The sequence below is a fragment of the Fundulus heteroclitus genome, chromosome 18 (assembly GCF_011125445.2).
Source record: "Fundulus heteroclitus isolate FHET01 chromosome 18, MU-UCD_Fhet_4.1, whole genome shotgun sequence".
Classification (NCBI taxonomy): Eukaryota; Metazoa; Chordata; class Actinopteri; order Cyprinodontiformes; family Fundulidae; genus Fundulus; species Fundulus heteroclitus.
The window spans coordinates 19,194,701-19,219,643 of record NC_046378.1 but is presented as its reverse complement, the minus strand read 5'-3'; the positions used below and the strand labels follow the sequence as shown (position 1 = coordinate 19,219,643).

The following is a 24,943-nucleotide window of genomic DNA, read 5'->3' as shown; positions in this document are numbered from 1 at the left end:
TCCGTATTGTAAAAGTCTCATTACACTCCTATTAACAACTAATTGCTTTGTTCCACCTGCACAACACTGAAGTTTCTTCTTTAAAGGAGACAGCTGCAAGTTTAACTCCTCCCAGCCAGTAGATGGCACACTCACACTCACCAGCTCACGTTCAAACCTTCAGTTGTACTGTTTGCCAACTGGTGTCCTTTTATTAGCATTAGCAAACATTTAACCTACCTGTCCAGAAGGACAGGCTTCCGGGCCCCTTTGCTTCCATAGGTTAGCACCAATGCTCAAAATCTTGATCTCATTTTGCTTGTTTTTTGGTCCAATTGAATCTGAGAAATGTACGACAGAGAAGAAGCCACATGTGCTATCACAGTGCTACTACAAGCTCAGCTCCGTCTTACATCCCTTCAACCTACTATCCCCATTGGTGTAGAATTCTTTCGTGTCGACGTTGGCATCGTAACCAGAAGTAAATATTTATATATTTTGGACCCGTCTAAATTTATAAAACAATTATTTATATATGCAATATTTATTTTTTAGTAAAATTTGTATTTTTTATTCTGCCCCACTCTAGGCAACTTCAAAGGTTATAGCTACAACTAAAACGGTTAAATATTCAAAATTTGATAAATTGTTAGTTTACCTCCTCTCTGTTTTTGAGCATCTGTTATTTTGATTTTCCCCCTTTTCCTTATTCTCCACACTGCCCTCTGAAGACTTTTCGCTGCAGGGCTTTCCCCTCAAGCAGACTTTTACTGGAAATACCACTTGCCTTCTGTCAAACTGAAGTGTAAACGTGGTTTTAAAGTAAACGGTGAAACCAGTGAAGTCCCGTGATGTCTAAGTAAGGTTGAAGGGTTGTCTGAATGAACTGCCAAACTAAGATTGACATTTTTTTCATTTAAATATGAACAAAATATATTAGCTACAAAAGCGCAGTTTTCTGGGCTAAATAACTCAGAACAAACTTATTTAAGAAAACACCACACTGCAAAAAGGGAATTAAAAGTAAGTCAAATTTTCTTGAAATTAATGTATTTTTCCTTGATTTAAGCAGGTAAATAAGACTATTTGCCAATGGAATAAGATTTTTGCACTTAAATTAGGAACATTTCATCTCTATCGTCTTATTTCAAGTGCAGGATATCTAATTATCTTATTTTAGGGGTACAAATACTCATTCCATTGGCAAATAGTCTTATTTCCCTGCTTAAATCAAGGAAAAATACATTCATTTCAAGAAAATTTGACTTTCTTTTAGTTCCCTTTTTGCAGTGCACTATGAAAACTAGAATTGGAACTGTTATGCATTGCTTCCACAAGTTCAAATGTCTTTTATCGTTAAGGCTTCCGCATAGGAAATGAGTCCCTGTTTGTACACTGCCTGTGATTGCTGAAACTTGTACGTTTCTGGTAATGCTATTCTGTGAGCAGCTACTCCTGCAGGTGGTGTATTCAGTGTGTGGTCACAAAACCTGCAGCTCGGAGGGGTCCGGCAGACTGGTGTGAATCGCAGTGGCTTCACAGCCGAGCTAATGTTGAAACCATACAGAGGTTTTCAGAAACAATTTGGACCGTCCACTACAGCTCGGTGCATAGGATGAGCAGGGACTGTTGCTGCCAGGGCATCCATTGTTGGTATTTTTTTCTGCAGGGAGTGTAACACTTCCAAAACTGGAAGCACTGCTTTGAAAATCTGCTCCACAAGCCAGAAGACCTTTTCCTCAACTCAGAGCTGGTTTTTCATGAGATAACTTGAACTAACAACACCATTGTTCAGCATAATGTCAAACAATGATCAAGCTTACTTGCTTTGTAACAGGGCTGAACAATATGCCACGTATATATTTATGTTGCTGCATTAATATGTGCGTTAATGTGACAAAGGACTGTCAGTGTCATGTATTGCTCAGGACCAAAATTCAGACAGGACGCAAACAAGATCATATCAAAATGGATATCAAGCAAAATCCAGTTTTTAGCCCCTAAATGCATTTTGTTTTTTACTTGGAGTCTCTTGGAATGCACAAATGTTGAATGTAGTCTATCCAGGTCTTGTTAGCTTTATTTATTTCTATTTTTTGGGTGGGTGGGGGTCATCTTTTTTTAAGCTATTTAGATTTCTCTCTTCTCTATTACATTTTTGAACTATTATATCACAACATTTGCTCCAGAGCTGCTTAACAAGGTCATGGACAGTTAAGCAGCCCTGCATCGCAAATCTGACATTTATATTTCTCGTAGTGATTTTTTTTGTAGTCCAAGTTGAACTGGGGTGGAGTGTAATGCTCTGCGAGACTGGAGTTGGGCAGGATGTGAGTAACCCCCATTAGATTTAAAGAGACAGCACCAAAGCGAGTCGCTTGGACACACCTCAGAACAGGAGTAAAAATTGGGAACGTGGGGGTAAATTAACGAGGACCTCAGACTAAAGCATTGCAGTTCCACTTTATATAGACCACAACTGAATGATTTAAATGTGAAAATAAACAACTGAAAGCATATGTCCCCTTTAAGAATAAAAAGGTAAAGAGGCTTTCAGAACTTACCAGGACACAAAGGGAGAAATGCAGGTAATGAACAGGGCATGAGGTGATGAAAACAGGAGGATCTGACAATCACAGAAAAATCCGTGGAGTATACGTACACAGAGAGAGTGTTTACATGTACCAGAAACAGGTCAGACACAGATAAACTCAGGGGTTAGTTGAGCTACAACAAAAAAAAGTACAAGAAATGAATATAGAACTCAGTTATAATCGCATTTGAGGAATAAATGCTTTGAAAACAATTTCAATATTAAGCTTGTTGGATGGAGACTTACAGAAGTAGATCCCCAAACCTGAAATGGTGACCAGCGTTAGGTTAGAGAGAGGTGGAAGTATTGCAATGAAAGTTGACAGGGGGAGTGAAGGCCTAGTGGTTAGAGCAGTGCGCTTGCGCTTTGAGAAGGTTGCAAGTACCCGGTTCGATCCCAGCTACCTGCATTCTGGGTCCCTGAGCAAGACCCTTAACCCCAGATTGCTCCCCAGGCACTGCACAGTGGCAGCCCACTGCTCCCCAAGGGGGATGGGTTAAGATGCAGAATTGAATTTCTCCATTGTGAGATCAACATGTTCAATTTAACTTTAACTTTTTAACTTCAAATAGAGAATTGACGAAAATGTGCATTTGTTGTAACTGCTGTTACTATTGAAACATTGAGCGATGTTATAACCATTACAGGATTTTGTAATATGCATGCAAGCCTGCTTTATGATAGAATAAAAGAACATAAGCAGTCTGATAATTTGGTGAGGTTAAAAGGAATGAATGGGGAAGCTGTTCAACAGCCCCTATTATATGGAAGAATCACAACTCCGTAGCTCCTTTCTATTGGTTGGCAACAGAGTCACGACTGTGCGCTTGCCTCAGTCCTCTCTCTATTATAGCAGTCTTTCCCACCTACGCCACCACCTGTGTTTGTGTAGCTCCTGAAGTTTGCCTACAGCGTCACCCTGATTAGTCTCATTGCTGTTGGTGATGAGTCACAGCAGACAGCGCTTTCTGTTAAAAAAGTTAGCCCTTTATATCCCACTCACTGTTCCATAGAGAAAATGCAGATAATAGTTCCAACATGCACTGTGCTTCGTTTGAACAACGTGCTCACTCCGAGGAAAAGCGGTTCGACGCTCTAAATCTAACTTCGTTTTCTTTGTTTAGCGTATCCAGGAGATGTTCATTAAGCTGGCGCTAACATCTGCTGAAAGGCAGCGTGTAAAACCTACGAGGCTTCAGAACGTCGCCTTCAGACGCAGATAGCGCGGGGCTGCCCAGACAGAAGTAAAAGTTTGTCCTCAGAGGCTTGTGAGGCTACTTTCCTTCAGCTGTGCAGGCAGCAGCCATCCAGGCGTTAAGCTGCTGCATATTTCCGTCTCGACTCAAACTCATTTACGTCCCTGTGACACCTGAATGCCTTAGCTTCACTGTAAGTGGTCGCCGTGACATTATGCTCGATAATGGTAGCTGTTGCTTCCCCCCACATATGATGGATGCGCCTGTCACAGTGCAATGCTGCCTTTTCTGTCTGAGGGAAACAAAATCAGCCAATCCTGACGCTTCAGCGGTCAGCCACCTTAATCTTTTCCTCGTGCTGTAATGCCGGTACCAGAATGAACCCGGGGTAATCCCTCACAGGGTGCGCCGTTCCACTTGTCACTCTCTCTAACTCACTTGCTGTCTCTTTCTATTTCTTGTGCATGCGTCTGTTCCTAGGACATGTTTCCTGCCCACATTACCCATAAGCATTCCCTCTCTGTTGTTCTGCTGTTGCTCTCTCCACCATATGTTCTGCCTATCTAACTGACTAATCCGTATTGTCTGTCATTGATTTGCTTTCCATTTGCCAGCCTCGCCACTCTTTGCCTCCAATGTTAGTTGTTTCTGCATTCCTTCCTAATTCTCTGAAGACCAGTGAGTGGAAAACACTAGTCTGAATTGGGTTCCTCAATGCGCAGTAGTTGTCTTTACACATATTTACAAGATAGCACATTTTGTTTAGTTATGAGTGTTATTCACAGTCTTAAGGCATCACATAATACCATGCTGTCAGCCTCTGTTTCAGCAAATTAGCTGAATCCGAGGTTTCCTAGCCTCGTCGAACATAAACAAACAAAGAAGGTTTAGTAGAAGCCAAACATTACGCTGTTCTTGACAGCACCAGAAGTAGTTTGCATGCCTAAAATGTTCAATTCCAGTTTCAGCTGAGCAGAGCGCTTTCTCCTACCTCTTTCCTATGTTCCCCTACAAGGGTTACCACAGACTCAAACCAGGACTTTATTTACCTTTCTTTCAAAATGGGTTTTGAACAAATCTCTGATGCCTTCACTGAAAAGCTTAATTTATACTGACAGTGAATTACAAACAGTATATCTCTAATTAGGTGTCTTCTAAAACCGCTTGTCGACTCAGACCAAAGGAAACTGATTACGATTACACTTAGCAGATTTGAATCTATAAGAGGTTGTGAAAATCAGAAAATTATCATTGCAGCTGACATTTAATTTTATTTGCTATTTTCTGTTATATTAAATCTGAATAAACTGCCTTTTAACTTTTGTTTGAAATGTGGAAAAATGTGAAAAGTTCAAGGGATATAAACCCTTTTGTTTGGCTCTTTAAATTCATATGGCATATCTACAGGCTAAAGTATTGTTTTCTGGTTGTGTCTTCCCTGCGGAGGTGGGATGGGTAGCCAAAGATTGTATTCAACATATTTTTATTAAAGTAAAAGTAAAAAGTGCTCAGCTAATAAATTACTCAAGAGGGAAAAAATATTCAGTAAGAAGGCTGCTCAAGTACTGAGTTTAATCACAATTAATCACAACATCTGATAAAAAAATGTATGTAATCAGACAGACAAAAACCTAAAGTTATGTGCAAATTATATTATTTTAAAGACTAAACAAAAAAAATATACAAAAATAACAATTACAAAATAACCAATTCAGGCAGAAGAAACACTTTTCTAAATATTTTTTTCAACTTTAAACTTGAAGGCAATACTTACAGCGGGTAATGTAAATATAAAGCCTGTTAGAACAGTGCAAAGTACTTCCAGTGACAGCATCTACTATTTACTGTTTGTTCACTTGACTTCCAAATGGCTCAATAACCTTAGCAGATAGAAAATTACATTAAAACTTTATGTACCAACAAGAAGCAGTGCTTTAACAACATTTGTGTAGTTACTCACGGTGGGTAGAGTAGCCAGAAATTTTACTCAAGTAAGAATATAGTGGTACTTCTTCATAATATTACAGAAGTAAAAGTAAAAAGTGCAGTAAAACTACTCCTTAAAAAAGTTAACTTTGTTCAAAAAGTTACTCAAGCTATGTAACTGAGTAAACGTAACTAGTTACTACTCACTTCCGCTTCCTTGTGCATTAGGCAGTCTAGTGAGAACTTTTGTATAGATAGATAGATAGATAGATAGATAGATAGATAGATAGATAGATAGATAGATAGATAGATAGATAGATAGATAGATAGATAGATAGATAGATAGATAGATAGATATACATGTTGTATTTTCTTGGAGCGATGTCCTGGTGTGTGTGGTGTTTCCCCGAGGACAAATGCACATTCAGCCTGTTGAATAGCCAATCATAAAGGTAGATGAGGGAAACCCTGAAAATAAAACACACACACACAACTCACCTTTATATCATAGCGCTGCCGCCACTTATTTAACCATCGGCTTTTTTTTTTATTGTTTTTTTTTTTTAATTAGCCCACAAACTATTGCCATTATTCTTCCTCGTCATCCATGTTTATTTACTCGAAACACACTTTTAATCTTGAGATGTTTTGAAAGATTTCCAGTCTGACGCCCAAATATTATGAGTGAAATCTGTTTATGTGTGGTGTGCTTGCCATGTGACCAGACACCGCACCCTGTGCGAACAAAACTGTTATATCTGTGATTTGTTATCATGTGTGGCTTCTCTCAGGCTTTGAAAATCAGCCAACAATTTTAAAATATTGCTGTGTGAACCAGCATGTAAGAGCACAGACAGACAGGAGAGAGCCAGATTCTTTTTTTGGGTGTAGGAGCGCTGTAGTGTTGTTGCTTCACCTTGAGCTTGAATTCAGATGCACGCACTCAATTTAGTCACACAGTAATATACGTACTTTTAGAGGGGCATTTTTAGGGTCTTGTAACATTGGGAGCTTCAGCCCAGACCCCTCATTCCTCTTCCTCTTTAAAAAGAGCTCTTCTAAGTCTGTATCCCTGCATTTTCCCTACTATTTTTATCCCTTGCGCACAGCACAAAGCTGAAAAGGAAAATTGTTTCCGCTACCCTCACCGCCTCAACCCAGTATCATTGACAATAAATTATGCCAGGACCAGACAATCAATTCCCAAATATCCTGTTGTTGTTTTTTGTCCATAGCCATCTAGGCTGTGTAGAGAAGTGCATACTCATAAAATTTAGGTTTACAATAAATGAATAAAAGTGCTATTTCCTATAGTGCTATTTCCTGTAGGCTTAAGACTATTGCTAGTTTGGGCATGCCGGGCTCAGAATTCTGCACCTGACTCGTTCGTGGGTGACCGGGACCCGGCAGACTTGCTAGGTTGTTGCCGCTGGTGCCTGTGCTGCCTTTGCTCCATGGCTGCAGAGGTCTGAACTGGGATCTCCTCTGCTGTCCTTTCGGTTGATGTTTGGTGATGCTGTGGCTGTATGACCTCTGTGCTCTGTGGGGCTGCTGGTTTCCTTGGTCCCAGGGTCCTCACTGCATGGTTCTGATGTCTGGAGGGGGATTGCAGTGGCCCTCTGCACCTATCAATTAGTATAATACAGGCCTGCACCACATATATTGCATATATTGCACACACATTTATGTACTTATATGTGTTGCCATAACCATTAACAGTTTTGCTCCATGTCCTTGCTGCTGATGCTGTTGCTGTCTGTGTTTTTTTTTTTTGTTTTTTTGTTTTTTGTTAGCTCTATCTCTTTGCATATGTTTGTGATTGTTTTTTTCTCAATTTCCCCAAGAGGATATTTCCCTGTAGCAGCTGGTTGTCTGGTTCTGCCATTTTTGTCTATATGTTTTCTTTGTGTCTGTTTCCTTTCTCTCTTTCTCTTGCTCCGTCCTTGTTATTCCTCTTTCCCTCCTCCTCTGTCATGTTTGACATCAGTTTGTACTTAATACCTTGACTGCAATAAAGAAATGCATCAATAGTTGGGCATCAAGGGAGGCTTGGTGTAACGATTTGGGTTTTGTGTTATTTTAGTTTTTCACTTTTCTTTACTTTGTTAGTTTATCAGTCTGTGTTAAGCAAGTGTTTAGTTCAGCTCTGTTCACCTGCCAGCAATCTGCCAGCTCACTTCTGTGTTTCCACCCAATCAGTTTGTTTATCACTCCCCTGTCAGCATTCACCAACCAGTCAGATCTATTCACCTGTCAGTCTCCAGTCACCAACCTATCAGTTCGGTTCTCTGTTAGTCACATCCCTTCCTTTGATTAGTTCCACCTGTTTTCCTGTAATTAGTTTCTACCCCGTTCACTTGCTCACTCCCCTATTTATACCTAATTCACACCTTTGTTTGTGGCCAGATCATACGAGCCTATCGGTGAGTCCAATCCAGTGTTATTGTCCCTGATTGACCTGTTGATGTTGACCCGATTTGCCCCCGGATTCTGAGCCAGCCTGACCCCTGTATTTCCTGTTTTTCCTCCCTGAGCAGACTGTCTGCCTGTATTACCTAACCTGACCTGTCCTTCGTTATCCGAGCCTGTCTAACTTCTTTTCGGATCTGTCTGCCTGCTCGTTGCCTGACTGGACCTGTCTTTGGAGATTGGAGCTAGCCTGTCCCCTGTTTTTGATTCTTAAGTTTGCCGTTTGTCAGCTCCAGACTGTTTTTGGTATTAGGATGCTGTTGTCCTGTTTTTGGCTTGAAGCCCTATTTGTTTTCACCTGGTCATCTTCTGTTTGATAAATTGCCTTTTATTATAACCTCTGCTTGTTCGGCTGAATTCTGGGTCCTATGTATCCCGTTCCTGACACTTGGTAAAGCAAATATGTTTGGCATCAATATGCTCGCCTTAAAGCTGGACACGACAAGGGTGTAAAAAAAGAAAGCTTCCTGCCACATGCCTTCTCATTATTTAAACATGGTATTGATGAATTGACAGAGAGAGATTATGCGTGGCTATAAATGTCTGCTGGTGAAGGCTCGTGACGCAGTATGTGTATCAGTGAAATGAAAAAGCACTAATCAAGCTCAAACCCAAACAAACTCACCTCAACCACCCTTCTCGCCTGCTCCAATTGAGCCTCCGTTGCTTGCGTCAGAGACGCTACAGCTTTGACTCAGATGCAGCATTTGACAACCTGGTGAAAATGGGTTGCTGTTTGAAAATGCACAGCTTCCTGTCTGTGTGACAAACGTAGGAGTCAAATGGAGCCTGTGCTGGCACTGTGATAGTAATAACTTGTTTTATGGGATGGCGTGCTGTTACCTCCCAAAGATATATGTTTCAAATACTAGGATTTGCTTCACATTACAAGTTACATAGTCTGCACCATTACCACTGAGTGTGCTTTAAGGACAGTGACAGAAGATTACAGATGTTTTATCTGAGCCGTTTGATTAATGGGAGACTGTGCTGCTACCTGATAAATGTTTCGTCAGCTTAATTAGCGTTTATAGTTTGTCAGTTCAGCTTTTAGACTACTTGCTGTCATCCTTTCATCATATTGTGTTCCAGTAATGATTACCCACCTACTTTATTGCTTTTGGACTCATAAATAACATGATTCTACAGCGTATTGCAAAATTATTCAAGCCCTGTGAGACTCTTTCATGCACCATGTTGAAAGAGGGAAAAGGAAACATGATGTTTATTTTTTTTTTATGATTACAAAACTAATATATATATATATATATATATATATATATATATATATATATATATATATATATATATATATATATATATAATTTATTATTTTTTCAACCCCCTTTAAGGCTACATATTCATTGCAACCAGCTACTTTCAAAAGACACCTAGTAAGTAGAATCCACCTTTGTAGGTCAACAAAGGCCTCAGAGGTTTGTTAGAGAACATCAGTGAACAAAGAGCACTGGAACACATTAGATATGTCAGGGATAGGGCAGTCTGTTGCTGTAAGAAAGCCATAAACAGTAATTTTCTGTTTGCCACAACCATGTAGAGGACACAGCAAACAGGTAGTAGGAAGGCGCTATGGTTAGATGACAAGACATTGTCATGCCCAGAACCACCGGGAGCTAAGCCTGCTACAGACAGTGGAGATGAAGGTGGACTTCAGGAGAACCTTCCACACTCTGTCCCCCCCTAACTGTCTTCAACAAAACCGTCTACTGTGAATCACTTCCTTGGAACCACCCTTTCTCGGGACCAGAGATGGTATTCACATACTGACGGCAATCCAAAAGAAGGCCCAGCAGAGATTGTACTTCCTGCAGCAGCTCAAGAAGTACAACCTACCGTAGGAGCTACTGGTCACCTTCTATACTGTCATCGTCCAGTCTGTCTGGTGCTCATCCATCTCTATGAAGAATACTTGACAGGTCCAAACTGCTATGAAAAATGAAATTGTCAGGTCCAACCTTCCATTCATTCATGACCTGTACAGGTCCTGGTCCAGCAAAAGGGCAACTAAAATAGTTGTCCACCCAACACATTCTGGTCACTGGTTATTCAGACTTTTACCCTCAGGTCGGCATTACAAACAGACATAGAGCCAGTTTCTATCCCCAGGCTCTGTCTGCGATGAACACCATACAGCCAGAGTAGCCAGCTCTGTGTTTTCACATGTTGTGGGCAGCTAGTGAGGTAGTCCAGTATCCACAGGGGACAAGAGATGGTTCACTTGTCTTTCGGAATGTCCAGAAAGAAATGTGGACACTGACTTCTCTGTTCGATGGAAGCCGATCGACGTAACACTGGCGTCTCATTTTGATGCTCTTGAGTAATGGGAGCCAACAATATTAAGACCATATCATAACAAGAAGAAGAAAGGTAAGAATAAAACAGCACAGCTATTAACAATTGCTTTTTGTAGAGCCGTGACTCCTACTGTTGTCTGGACAAGTCTGTGTGGATGTGTATTGTATAGTGAGAGCCAAGACAAGTACGTTAAACAGCAGATGACTATCTTGAAAGTGTGTTGTTGTTTTTTGTGATCACTGATTTATTTAGTATGTTACAATAAGTAAAAAATAAATTTTCATTTATAAAAGTTAGACAGTTAAAACCAGAAGTTTACATGAACTAAATAAAAAGACAAATAAGTGTTTTTTTCTCACTGTAAGATATGAAATCTGAATTAACCTTTCTTGTCTTAGATCAGTTAGGATTACCAAAATTATTTATATTTACTAAATGCCAGAATAGTAATAGCAATATTTTTTTAGAAATTGTTTTATTACTTTCTTGAAGGTCAGAAGTTTACATACATTTTTGTAAAGATTTGGTACCCTTACCTTTAAACTGCATGACTCAAATATCCAGATATCCTTCCACAAGCTTCTCACAAACATTTGCAGGAACTTTGGCCCATTCCCCCTGACAGAACTGGTGTAGCTGAGCCAAGTTTGTAGGCCACCTTGCTCACACATGCCTTTGGTTGATACACTGGTTACAAGTTATTTTGGTGCTAAGCCATTCAGCGATTTATAGACTAACAGAAATATTTTCATGTCTATTCTCTAAAATACAGGGAGCCAGTGTAAGGAGATTAGAGCAGGGGTGATGTGCTCTACTTTCTTAGTATTAGTGAGGACGCCGGCAGCAGCGTTCTGGATCGACTGCAGTTGTCTGATCGACTTTTTTGGGAGACCTGTGAAAACACCATGGCAGTATTAAATTCAACTAAAAGATAAATGCATGGATTAGTTGTTCAAGATCCTGCAGAGACATTAGTCATTTAAACTTCTAAATTTGAAGAAAGTATTAAATTGTTGTCAAAAATAATCCTTCTCCCAATATTCTGACATTAAATAAATAGAAAAAATTTCAGTAATTCTAACAAACTTACAATAGTACAAGGTGATGCAGATCTTATGTCTGACAATGAAAAAAAAGTATGTCTTTTTATATAGTGTATCTAAACTTCTGGTTTCATCTGTATATAATATTTTGAATGTTTTTATCATACTTAGAGGTATCAAAATCGAATAAAGTAGAAGCTAATCAGTCCCCAAACAGTTTCTAAACTTACCTTGAACAATATTGCGATGATCGAAAAGTTAGCACTGCAATTATCTGTTTTTGGATTAGCACGACTGTGCCCACCACTGGATGAGGCCCAACTTTTCATGGTTCTTCCTCAGATGCGAGATCAGTGCTACCGGCCTGTAGCTGCTGATACACAGGACACATGAGGCCTTCCACAGCTGTGATACTTTCCCCTGTTTCAGGGTCCTGTTGAACATACATCCCATGATGCCACGCAGTTGATATGTGCAGCACCTTACAGGCCTGGAACTGTTGCCATCTTGATCCTTTGTATCTGGTTCATCACCTGAAGTGTTGAAAGTGACAGTATGGTGGTGAGTGAGGGAGGGGGGCTGTAATGTCCACCACTATGGGTGGCTGAGAGGTGTGACGTTCTGGGAAGAAAAGCACACAATTGTCAAATATGAGGGTGTTTGCAGAAGGGGAGACTGGACTGGGGAGGGTTGAGTGTCTAGTGGACACTGTTTAGGTCATTTACCCACCCTAAATCATCTACAGCCTGGGAATTTGGTTTGTGACCAGAAATTGTTTTCAAAACACATCTAAGTTTATTTTTTTTAACTCAGGGTTGAGTTGGAGCCATTGGAACAGGCTGGCTACTGGGACGGCACTAGAAGTGAGATCTTGGGTTTGTAACTGTAGTTGGACAAGAAGGCGATTCAACAAAGTTTTGACTCAGCAGGGCTCAATAAAAATCCATGATACGCTTTTCAGATATTGTGAAAAAATAACATGTACTGTAACCCCTCCACACATGTTGTGTTGTTCTATTGCATGAGGCCCTAACAAGATTGAAATTTGTGGTCATAATGTGACAAAAAAAGGTTCACAGGGTATGAAAGTTTTCACATGTATTGTATTTCCATGACGCTTCTTTCAAATACGTTCTACACTAATACAAGTGTTTAATCTTTCGAGCAAGCCCTTTCATTGCTGTAACATCTAAAAAAAAAAAAAAGACATTACAATATCACTTTACGCCCATCTCAGCTGAAACAGAGGTGAAGGGAGGTCTACCATAGGGTCAACTCTCTCTTCCTGCTTGCAGATCCCTCATTGTTCTGACTCTCCACCCACTCGTCTCTGGCTCGAGTCGAGGTGCCACCTCATCTCATTAGCCTCTCAGTCACCCCCATGCTCAGACTTTCATGTCACCTGCTGAGCGCAGCCAAGCTAAAGACTCCCCACCTCCCACCACCTCTGCAGGCTCTGGCAGCTGATTGTGTATACTGATTGCGGAACGGCGTATTTCACTGGCCTCTTTTGGCCATACTGCTGTATATGTCTCCTCTCTCTCTCTCTCTCTCTCTCTCTCTCTCTCTCTCTCTCTCTCTCTCTCTCTCTCTCTATCTATCTATCTCTCTTGAGGCAATCAGTAGCATGGCGTGCAAAGAGTTGAGGGAGGTTCTGGTAGCGGTGTAGTCTGTTTGTGTGAGCAAGGTACCGTTTTTTTATATATATATTTTTCCCAAACAAGTGCACCAGAGGAAATGGAAGGAAGGATCTTTTTGATCTTGCTCTCTCAAAGGAAATCTTTGATTCTGGGAGCTGTCTCTGCTTTTTTTCTCCTCCTTTTGATATCTCTCACATCAGAATTCATCATCAGTGTTGGAAGAGTGGTTAAATGGCGTCCAAATCTTACACAGATCAACATGAATTGGTCGAAGTCTCTTGACAGTTTCAGTAGTTTAGTCGTGAAACAAACCATGACTATGTGTTTTTTTTTTTATAACACTTCAATGATTAGTGATTTAACATCAGCTCTGGTTTGGACTACAGACGGTAAAATATTGCTGATAGTTCTCTGTCTGTAATAAGCCTATAACAGGAGAGCTTAGACTAATGAATCATAGTAAACCATACTCTTTTACATTAGATGTTATATTTTATATTAAATATCTACACAGATATACAGAAAATATTCTTAAACTTGAAAAGTTGACTACTGTGACTTTGTTTTTGATTTTTGTTTGTTTCTTTTTGTTGTTGTTTGCAATAAATAACAAAGATAAAGGTTAATTTGTTAAAGCTGTGGACATATTACTGTCTATGTGCTTGTCTACTATTTAATAATATAATGAAAGTACTATCCTTTTTTCATAACAATAACTTGTACAATAATCTTTATAGGAATAGTGTGTGTAGGATTATCACATTTCACAATCTCTTAAAATAGCCTTCACATCTAAAAATTTAACTGGAGGTAACCAATGTGCCCAAAAGTAAAATAAATAAATAAATAAATAAAAAGATTCACAAACATTTAAATGTTATCTTGATCCTTGTTTATCTTGCATCTCTATCTTCTGTGCCAACTCACATGAAAGCTTCTGTATGAGTCAAAGATCCTGAAATTGCATGTATTAGTTCATCAGTTACAAAAAGAGAATTTTAATTCACCCTGAAGCATATGGGAATCTATTAAACTTGGAAACAAACCATGTACAAAAATGACTTTGCAAAAGGATTTGCATGCAGTAACAGAGTTGTCTCTCTCTCTCTCTCTCTCTCTCTCTCTCTCTCTCGCTAGCTGTACATACATGCATACATACAGACAGGCATGCATATATATATATATATATATATATATATATATATATATATATATATATATATATATATATATATCCTTCCTTCTCCCTTTTGTAGCTCCCAGGGCTTAGCTCACCAGGGGGTATGATAATGTGCCTGTACCTAGATCCTTCCGAACTCCATCCACCCTGCTTGCTGCTGAGTGATCTTGCTGAGCGATGTTAGAACAGACCCTGGGCGGTCGGGGGGAACTGGCTCCAGGGCTTGGCTCTGCGCCGCTGGAGATAGCAGTGTGGCTGGGTTGCGGAGGGTACCCCGCGTCTCACCCTCTGCCTTCCTGGCCTGGCCGTGCGTGCGTGCGGGCTCAAGACACTGACTTCTCTTCATGAGTGCCTAGCAGCACCAATGACCCAATGCAGAGGAATCGGACCCGCTCTGAAGAGCTGACTGAGGGCAGAACAATCCTCCACACATGGCACACGTGGATGCAGGAATGCCTGAAGCTGTACAAGGTTAGCAAGACACTGGGAGCCTTCCTTGCAACCTTCATGAGGCTGTGGAAAACCACCCCTGAAGCTAACATCCAGTCAGTTGCACAAGTCTCAATCAAATGTGAAATACATTTACAAAGGGTATATATCACATATAAGGGGGGTAGGGGGGTATATATATGATGTATATACCCCCGCCCCCTTTCCCCAGACATTTAATCAACAGGACTGTCTTTGGATACTGATTCAGAAAGGAGGCAAACATCTGTCACCTTCTCTAACTAAATGACATTAGGCTAAGAGTGAGTGAAACATCGACTCAGTGATCTAAACCACAAGGATCTACAGCAGGGACACTGGAATGTCTATCAGGCTGAAAAAAAAAAATCTCTCTGATAATGTAACACACCGTTTAGATTGTGGTTATCTATCCTGGGTTTTACGACAGTGAGGGATGCTTGACGGCAGGTCCAGGGCTTATGCGTGCTGGAGAGAAATGAATAAAAAAATAAAGAAACACCAAAAAAAAAAGCAAATCTGACACAACACTGTCTACTAACACCAGGGAATCAGAACCGATCTGGGTAGAAAGGGACAATGTATACAGTTTCAGTCTGTTGTGATGCACCATCTGAGCACGCTGGGTAAATAGGGTTTGTGATGCGACACGTCAGCCCTGCCTCAACCCCCGGAGGACAGCATCTCCACCACCTGGTAAGCGCCCTTCCAATGCGGCGCCAACGACCCCGCTGAGAACCGCACAACTGAGCCAACCTGGTAAGGCCTATGACAAACCTTCCTATCACAATAAAGCTTCTGTTTGTCTGTGGCCGCACTGTCGAAAAACCCAGGACAGATAACCATAACCTAAACAGTTTGTTACGAAAGTGACAAAGAGAGGGAAGGTAATCTGTAAATCGCTTATAAAAAGCAGAAGTGGCAACACCAATGGAAGCCTCTTAGACGTCCCTTTTCCCCTCTGTCACCAGACTGTTGAACAAACATGCTATAAATAGTGACTTTTGGGATTACTTATTGTTATTTGAATGCAAATAGCAAAAAAAAAAAAAACATCTCTTCAGAATCTCTAACAGATCTGTATGGAAAATAATTGCTAAATTAAATGTAAGAAAATAAAATTTAAAAAAAAATAAAAATAAAATAAATATATATATATATATATATATATATATATATATATATATATATATATATATATATATATACTGTAAATAAGCCAATTACAAACAAGGCAAATACAGCCCCAGAATACATGAAAAATGGGTCACAACAATGTGCGCTTGAAAGCAGCATGACTTAAAGTTTATTTTTAAAAAAAACTGTTCTGGATTGATAAACCTGAGTTGTGTAATTGAATGATTGATACAGGAGATGTGAATGAAAGGTGAAATCGGGATGCAAGTTAAGACGCTCTGCGAGGTGGAGGTGTTAAGTTCCACTCGAGCTGTGCTTAGAGCTCGGCACTGCGCCACAGGATTTGCGGGTAATTGCCTTAATGAATGCATTCTGTTGCCTGTGATTGAACACATGCCCTGCGCACACGCCTCAAGGAGCCAAAGCACGTTATTTTTATATCCTCTTGCATTTCTCGCTGAGTCTCCCTGTCACCTTGCCTCACGCTGCAGCTATCTTCCGCCTTGTCTGAAGGTCACACTGATCCTCTGATAGTGAGGAGGGTGAAAATTATGCACAAATTGTTTCTGCTGGCCTTTCCCAACTGATAGACTTGGTGACTGATCTTCTCTTCGTGTGTGTGCGTGTGTCTGCGTGTGTGTGTTGCTTTGCAGATTGGCCTGTGGCACTCTGAAGATGGACTGTCCATGGAGAGAACTCTTCCATCAATCAATGTGACAGACACCCTCTTCAACACAACTCTTACAATTACAACAATACTGGTAAGGACTGTGTGCACGGGCAGAGTCGCACACGTGCATCAGTTGTTCGTGCCTTTTTTCTGTTCACCCAAGTCCCTGGCTGATCTACATGTGGCTGACATTCTGCTGTCAACGCAATATTAGCATATCAAAAACCCGTTTTGTGTTTTCAGATCCAAACTCAGCCCTCTTGGGATCAGAGGAACTGTGGATGCTCTATTGTTTGTACCCCCAAGTAGCTCATATGAGGCTGTATGGCAGTGCATCAGCAGGGGCCGATAATTCACCACTTCAACCATCTTCGGCCTCTGTTGCAAATAATCGCATAATTGTGTAGCTGTCACTGTGCTATCACAGCTCGCATTCAATATGTTTTATGTATTTTTCTCCTCAGTTAAAGTCGTCAATTTGAGTGTGACGCTTTCAGATCCCTTTACTGCTGTTATATAAATGTTTTACAGTCGGTATTGGCTGATTTGCACAAGACAGAAGGGCATAAACTATTCTTGAAAGTATTTTTAAACGTATTCATCAAACGAAGACTTTAAACTGCACACATCAAGCAGGAACTTCACTCCTAAGAGCTGCTTTACAAGCTCTTACAATTTTCTAAATGATCCCCGATGAGTGGAAATATGGCACGTTTTACAGGTTTTATTGGGCAAATTAGGCCTTTTATAACCTAATATCTAAAAAAGTTTGGGTGCTGTAAAACGTATCAATAAAACAAGAAATAAGTGATTTGCGACGCTTTTGTTTGGAATTACAACGACGCATTTCCGATGCTGACTCTTGAATAAGTTGTCTCTTGGTAAATTAAATCTATATGCGGGTTATATGTGTGATCTTGGTCTGTTTTTTGGATGAAGAACACAAACTGTTGTTGTTGTTTTTCCACTCATTTACATTTTTTAGAGAAAATGAAAGCGCTCCAGGGTAGCTCGTTGTGAAGTTTTAATTCTTAGTGTACCAAATGTTTTCCATGATGCTCTTGGATTTTTGCTGTTGTAAAATAAGTTGAATATAGTTTGTTGCTGTGTTTCAGGATATGTAAAAAAAAACAAAAAAAACATAATCTGCATTGCAGCACATTTTGCTTCCAGACCTTTATATATTTCAACATTAATGGCAGCTTCCCTGAGGTGAAAGTTATGCAAGCCTTGTACGCTTTTGCTCCATCCCTGGTTGTTACTGTTGATTACATGCCAGATGGTCTCCCTCGTCTTTTGCCTGGAGGATGTCCATGTTTTTTTTTTCCCACACCCCTGATTTCCAAAAAGTAACAAATTTGAATTTTGTCAGACCATAGAGCAGCTTTCCATTACAACTTGTTTCTTTTTAAAGAAATTTAGCTCCATAGAAAACCTTGATGTGACTGGATCGTTTTGTTTTGAGAACGTTTTTTTTTTTTTCCAGAATCAAGTTAAATGGCCAAGTTTTTTTCATTCAAGCAATAAGACTTTGGATCCACTTTACTCTGGAAAAAAAAAAGAAATTTTAAGGTGTTGTTTTAAATTGTGTTCTTTGCTGGACCCCTGGCTTGATGCAGGTGTTGACACTAGAAAACAAAAATATTTTTTGCTTTATGGTTTAAATATAGATTTGCAAAAGCAGTGGTTCTCAATGTTTGGGTCAGCCCAACATGCTGTCAAGAATCAACAAATATGGAGTTTTGAAATCCTCTGTAGTCAGGGTCACACCGTTTATTTGTGGAAAAGAAGCTACACAGTTTAGAAATCAATTACCAGTTTCTCTCCTACAGTTTTACGTTCACATGCTTTCTTTTAATTTTTTCTAAATTCCAAGTCTTTAAATTGTGCCACATTTCAAATCAACATTTCCACAATACTTGCAGATTTATGGATTTGCATGATAAACGTCTACACAAACACCTTTACAGGGGCCAGGCAGAACCAAAGTCCATAGCCCGAGGAAAATGTACAAGGAGATAAAGAAGGAAAAAAATTGCAGGTATTGAAAAGCCTGGAACAGTTTAAGCACTAAAGGGCTGGTAGATAGGAGAAAGAGAAAACCAGGTGAGAAGGTGCATATGGTAACGGCAAGATAGGACTGGAGAGAAAAGCCAGGTTTACTGCAGGGCAGGTGGAATAGGAAGATGAGTCACTCCCACAGATATGATTGAAGTAGGCTAAGCTACAGGTTGCACCTAAGCATGATCTTTAACATGTAACCTTTTGTCCATTCATAGTTTTAAGCCAAATTGTCTCTGCTGGTGCAGCAAAAATGCAGCTATTATTGTTTCTTCTTGGCCGAATCGCATCGGGATTCAAATTGCAGCACGTTTTGACCTTTTTTCCTTGCAGTTTTTTTTCAGTTCAGTGCTTCAGACTCTAAAAACGCTCCGTGTAAATAGTTCTGTTAATCCTTTCCTCTAGGTAGCTTTTAAAAAAAAAAATGCCTACAAGCTGCTTGCAGCACATTTATGGTGCTTTCTGATACAATGAAGACAAAACAACAAATAATCACATGTACAAAAGTGTTCACAGCTTTCCACCAATACTTTTTTCTTTGTCAAAATGCAAAATGAATTGCCACTCTAGTCTGAGATCCAGAGCACCTTATTGAAACAAAAGTGGAATTACTTTTTGCTTGACTGATTGGATTTTAATCTTGAGCTGGCCGATTCCTAACACAAAATAAAACCCTTACAGTGGGATTCTGTCACAACCATGCTTCATAGTAGGGATGGTGAGGGCTAGGTGATGGCCAGTTTCTGTTTTCACCAATTATTAAGCCTGGAGTTCAGCTCAAGACCGGAGAATTTTGTTTGTCCTGGTTGGACAAAATTCAGGCCGGGTGCCATGTCCATAAGGCCACTACCAAAAAGACCGGATTGGCGGAGTGTGTTAACAATGATTTACCTTCTGGATGCTTCTCCTGCTTCCACCTATATGATTATTGGATTCTTGATCATCTCTTTGACAAAGGCCCTTCTTCATTGATTACTCGGTGTGCTCAAGCAGCCAGATCTATAGAGAATATTAGTAGTTGCATACGTATCCATTTTGAAGAATAAAGACCACAGGGCTTTGCAGAATGTTCAGTATCACCAGAACTTCTTTTGTATTTGTGTCCAGACTTGTGTTTGGGCACAATATAGTCTTATAATAAGTCCTACAAAGTATTAATTTACTAACTTCTTTCCCTGGTTTCTGCTCTGATATGCAAGGTCAATAGTGAGATCCCATACATTGAAGTCTACTGACTGAATTTACCATAAGTGGTAGAAATATTAGATTTTACATTTAATACATTTGCAGAAACTTAGTTTTACTTTGTTGTAATTGCTCATTGTGAGTGTAATTCTAATGAAATGTTGTTATAAGCTCGTAAAATAACAAAAATGGGGAACGAGTGAAGCACTGAATCCTCTCCGGATGCACTCTGAAGGCCTCAACAAATATTGTGTTTTGGCTTCAGGCAATAAACAACAAAAGGATTTTTGGATTTGTGACTAATGACTTCTAAAGACTTACAAGAAGGTGCTGTAATCAGGTAACATTAGAACTAATCTGTGTGGCCATTAAAGGAAACATCACATGGGGCATAAACCCATTATCCCACAAAGAAGTTTTATTATCATGAGTATCATGAGGATTTAGTGCCTGGATAAAACTGAAGAAATGAACGAAAAACAAAAATATTCCTCTAAATATATTTGTTGTGTTTAAAATGGCAGGAAAGCTTCATGGTTGTTGAGATTCAGAAAACTTCAAAGAAGGAGCATTAAATGAAATTAAAAAAAATTTAAGGCAAAATTCACAGCGCCATGATAAAGTATTTCCCTTCTTGTAGATTTCTTGTTTTTTTTTTTTTTGTCACACCCATGTTTCAGATCATCAAAGATTTTAATGTCTAAGTTAATCTGAATTGATTAAATGATATAATATATTAATGGAATTTGATTTCCCTTGGCACATCCAGTGGGATTACTGCCATACTTGTATAATGAAAATATCCCCTAAATAGAACCCATCGGACAACATGAAGTAGGCTCAAAGATCTCAAAACATGACCCATCAGACCTGATCTAAAGAAATTTAAGAAAAGATGAGAACCAAACTGATTGACGTTTGTCATTCTGGAAAGCCTAAGAAGCCACTTGTAAGAGTTTGGGACTTCCTCAGTGGGAGCCATTATCCCCAAATGTGGAGAATCTTCCTAGGAGTGGCCAGCTTCCCAAAAAAAATAAATAAATAAATAAAAATCACCCCAGGAATGCTTTGACTACTCATCCAGCAGGTCACAGAAGAAGAAAAAACAGAGCAACTTCCAAACCCCTGCAGGTCTCACTTGTCCCAGTTAATGTCAGTATTCATGATACAACAAGAAGATAAAACAGACCTCTATTGGAGAGCTGCTGACCAAAGCAAACATAAAGGCCCTTATTAAATTTTCCGAACTGCAAAAACGGAACCAAAAATAAGTCAAAGTTTCTTGAAATTAGTGTATTTGTCCTTGATTTGAGCAGGTAAATAAGATTATCTGCCAATGGAATGAGTATTTTGACCCTTAAAATAAGATTATTAGATATTCTGCCCTCTAAATAGGACTATGGATACGAGTTGTTCCTATTTTAAGTGCAAAAATCTCATTCTATTGGCAAATCATCTTATTTACCTGCTTAAATAAAGGACAAATACACTCCTTTCAAGAAAATTTGACTTATTTTAGTTCCGTTTTCTCAATGCATCTTTAGAATAATTTGATAAAATGTTCTTTGCACTGCAAAAACCGACCTAAAAATAAGTAAAATGTTCTTAAAATTAGTATTTTTGTCCTAGATTTGAGCAGGTAAATAATATTATCTGCCAATTGAACGAGCATTTTGATCCCTAAAATAAGATAATTAGACATCCTGCACTTGAAATAAAATGGAGATGAGTTGTTCCTATTTTAAGTGCAAAAATCTTATTCCATTGGCAGATCATCTTATTTACCTGCTCAGATCAAAGACAGCTGCACTCATTTTAAGAAAATTCTACTTATTTTTAGTTCCGTTTTTGCAGTGTGGACCAACAAGACAAAAAAAAGAAAGAAAAAAAGTGTGTATCCTGTTACATCTAGAGTAAAACTAACAATATTTCTGTAATGATTTGTGCTGGTGAACCCAATATTCAGCCGGACACAGAGCTTTGTATTAAAAAGTTTATTGAAATAATAAGTAGTGGACGATGAGGCAGACATGCGGGACCAGACTTGACCAGATGCAGGTAGTGACAGGCCAGACCAGTGAAGAAGGCAGGAGCTGATCAGAACAGGCGATGTGGACTGAGGAACCATCAGTACGAGCAGAGCGAGCGACTGGAACTAACGGGAAAACAGGCAGACTTGTACAGCACGCAGACAGAGGCAACTTTCAACAGAGGAGTGGAGCTGGTAGAGGCAGAGCACATCACAAAAAACAAGATGAGATGAGATCAGATTAGACTTTCTGGGGTCCGTTCTTCGTACGTTGCTTAAAACATCCAAGATCAAATGAGACATCCAAGATGATTTCATCCGGCTAATCCTGATCCGGCTAATTGGGTTCTTCCAACACACCTGTTGTTTACGATTAGTATGGCTGGATTGAGTTATCTAAGACAACTGCGCGTTCATGCGTTCGTTTAAAAGGGGAAATGTATCGATAGTAGAAACCATGATCAGCAGCGCTGCTATTGGCTGTTCAGCAAAGAACGCCCACAGTTTTTCCTCCAAGCAGAACACCAGATTTAATGTAGGTTATGTTGAATTTCAGTCATTAATTAAAATGACAGTGAACACCACAAAGTCTGCTAAAGCCAGGAGAGAGGGCTGGCAAAAAGTAGCAGACAAATTAATGCGTAAATACTGTCCATTGTAGATGTTTCTATCACTTTCTACAGTATTAATTTTTGCATTTTAATAATTTCATATTTACTTTGTTCTTATATCAGAGGCTCCACAGAACCCACTAGAACATGGGGACAAGTAAAAGTGAAGTACAAGAATATTCTACAAAATGGTAGCCTTTAATTATTACACTTTATTATAAAAAGGCACTTGTTATTTACCTGACTCCGCCAGATAGATTTGCTCCGCATATCCATCTGGAAACCTTCCGTTGAAATAACTTTGGGAAGGGGCGAAAATACTGGTTAGCTGATTGGCCTATGTTGGTGATAGACGGGCCAAATGAACCAATCAGATTCGTCGTCGCTCTGTTACGAGCGACGACGAAAACACAACCACAAGCCAAGCTACTCTTGCTGCTGCAGGTAAAGGCTCGTTAGCTCAGCAAATAAATACTCTGTAATTCCGATAAAACTTGCTCTATAGCCACGCTAACGCTAGTTTCATCGGCTGAAGCCGCCATGTTGTTTAGACTGAACTGACGCGCTTCCCGTTGCGTCACACCTCAACCCGCCTCAAAGCCAACGCTGATTGGACGTTCGTTTGGTGAACGGCTCCAAATTTTCTTTAACAGAGAGTAGCCAGACTGATCTGCGAGTGAAACCTTGAAAGCTCGCGAGATCAGGATGGTCTCACGAGGCTAACTTGTTATGTCAAGAGATCCAAATTTCAGTGTCATTCCTTAGACACTGGAAGTAAAGAACACGTGCAAACTGGGATTTTTAACAAAAAATTCTTTATCTATAAAAAAATGAAGTTCTTCCTTTTCCAAGTCATACACAGTTTACACGGTAAAACTGTATTGCTCCGTGTCTAGATAATCCATCCATAGTTTTTTCTAATACAATATACGGCTCGACAGGAAGCAAGCCTTTCAAAGTAAAACTAAACTTTACAATAAAATGGCCTGAACAAATCTTACTGAATAGGATAAAAATAAAAAGCAAACCATCATACAAATAACTTAAATATTTTAGATTTATGGCCCCAACATCACGTTTTCCTCTTTAAAAGCCACTGTTAAATGATGTGTTTGTCTGTTTATAACAGCCACTAAGAAAATCTCTCTACAATTACACTGCCGCGCTGCGCTAAAGGATCCTGTCTATTGCGCAATACGCGATTAATTCGAAAAACTCTGCAAATTATTCTTGCACCTTCCGCAACAGGTTGCAGTCGTAAAAATGGACATGGCTACGACAGACTTCCCTATCTCCTACGCTTATACAGCCGTGATCTAATCCTGTTTACATGAAATAAGCCTGCTCTCGAGCAGGCCTAAGCTGGCGCACATGTTGCTATGACAACAAGTGCAGGAAGTCTTTCGAAGAACCAAACGATCCAAGATCATGCCAAATCGTCAACAATGGAATCCTGCTAACTGAGTTAGCGACGTACGAAGAACGGACCCCAGATCAGATTAGACGTTCTGGCCGGGATGAGTTGGCTGAGGCAGGTATATGTAGACAGGTGAACAGAGTTGACTCATTAGTGCAGCAGGTGGCTCTGATTAAGAGCAAGGTGTTGGCTGGAAGGAGACAGAGCTGATTGGACAGTGGCTGAGAGGTGAAGGCTGGTCCAAGAAAAGTCCGGAAAAGTCCAAAATAAACAAACAAATCATGACAATATCGTAAAAAAGAACATCATACAAATAGTTAAACATGGCAGTAATAAAAAGCGCTTTTTGGAACACTCAAAGACGCTTTCCAAAACTATTTTTAAAAACAGAAATATATGAAAAATCATACTAGGAAAAAGCCAGTTTAAATAAGTGGGTTTTGAGATGCAATCTGAAGTTTTGTAATGAGTCTGAGTTCCTGATAGTTTGGGGCAGTGAGTTCCAAAGGGTGGGGGCAGCAGCAGCAAAGGTCCGGTATTTGGTGCGAGTGATGGGTGTGATGCTCCTGGGGTGCTTTGATTTTAGGACCTGGAGGACTTTCTGTGATTGAGGGAACAATTAATTCTGCTCTCGATCAGAAAATCCCCAAGAAGATTATGTAAAGTTATGTAAAGACCTGTTGCAAGTTACTGTCAACACTTGATGGTACTTGTTGCTGCCATGCGTGGCAAATCCAGTTATTAGGTTTGGGAGAAATTACTGTTTAGTGGGCCAAGTTGGTAAGAAAAAAAAATAAAAGCAGAAGAAATCTGTCGGAGGACAAATGATTTTTCTTATCGAATAGTGTTCTGACTGGAATGATATTAAACCTCCAGTATGTCCTTAGGGGAAAGAAAACCTTTCACTGTACCATTCTCGTCAAATGCAGAGTGACCCAGTTATTTAGCTGGTTAGAATTTCACACCCATTCAACACAAATGAAAGTAACGCAACCTTATTAAAAGGCTGCTGCACAAATCTAT

General features: G+C 39.7%; 1 protein-coding gene across 2 annotated transcripts in view; it reads left to right on the top strand.

Moving 5' to 3' along the window:
• The window catches only part of grik4 (glutamate receptor, ionotropic, kainate 4), a 510,201-nt gene that overhangs the window by 441,086 nt on the left and 44,172 nt on the right, over positions 1–24,943 (top strand). For both annotated transcript variants that reach the window (XR_004933217.1, XM_036149710.1), the window contains exon 12: positions 16,601–16,708. Coding sequence is in view for 1 of the 2 variants with exons in the window: in XM_036149710.1 (XP_036005603.1) it covers positions 16,601–16,708 (108 nt within the window). In the remaining variant the exon portion in view is untranslated. The remainder of the gene's footprint in view (positions 1–16,600; positions 16,709–24,943) is intronic.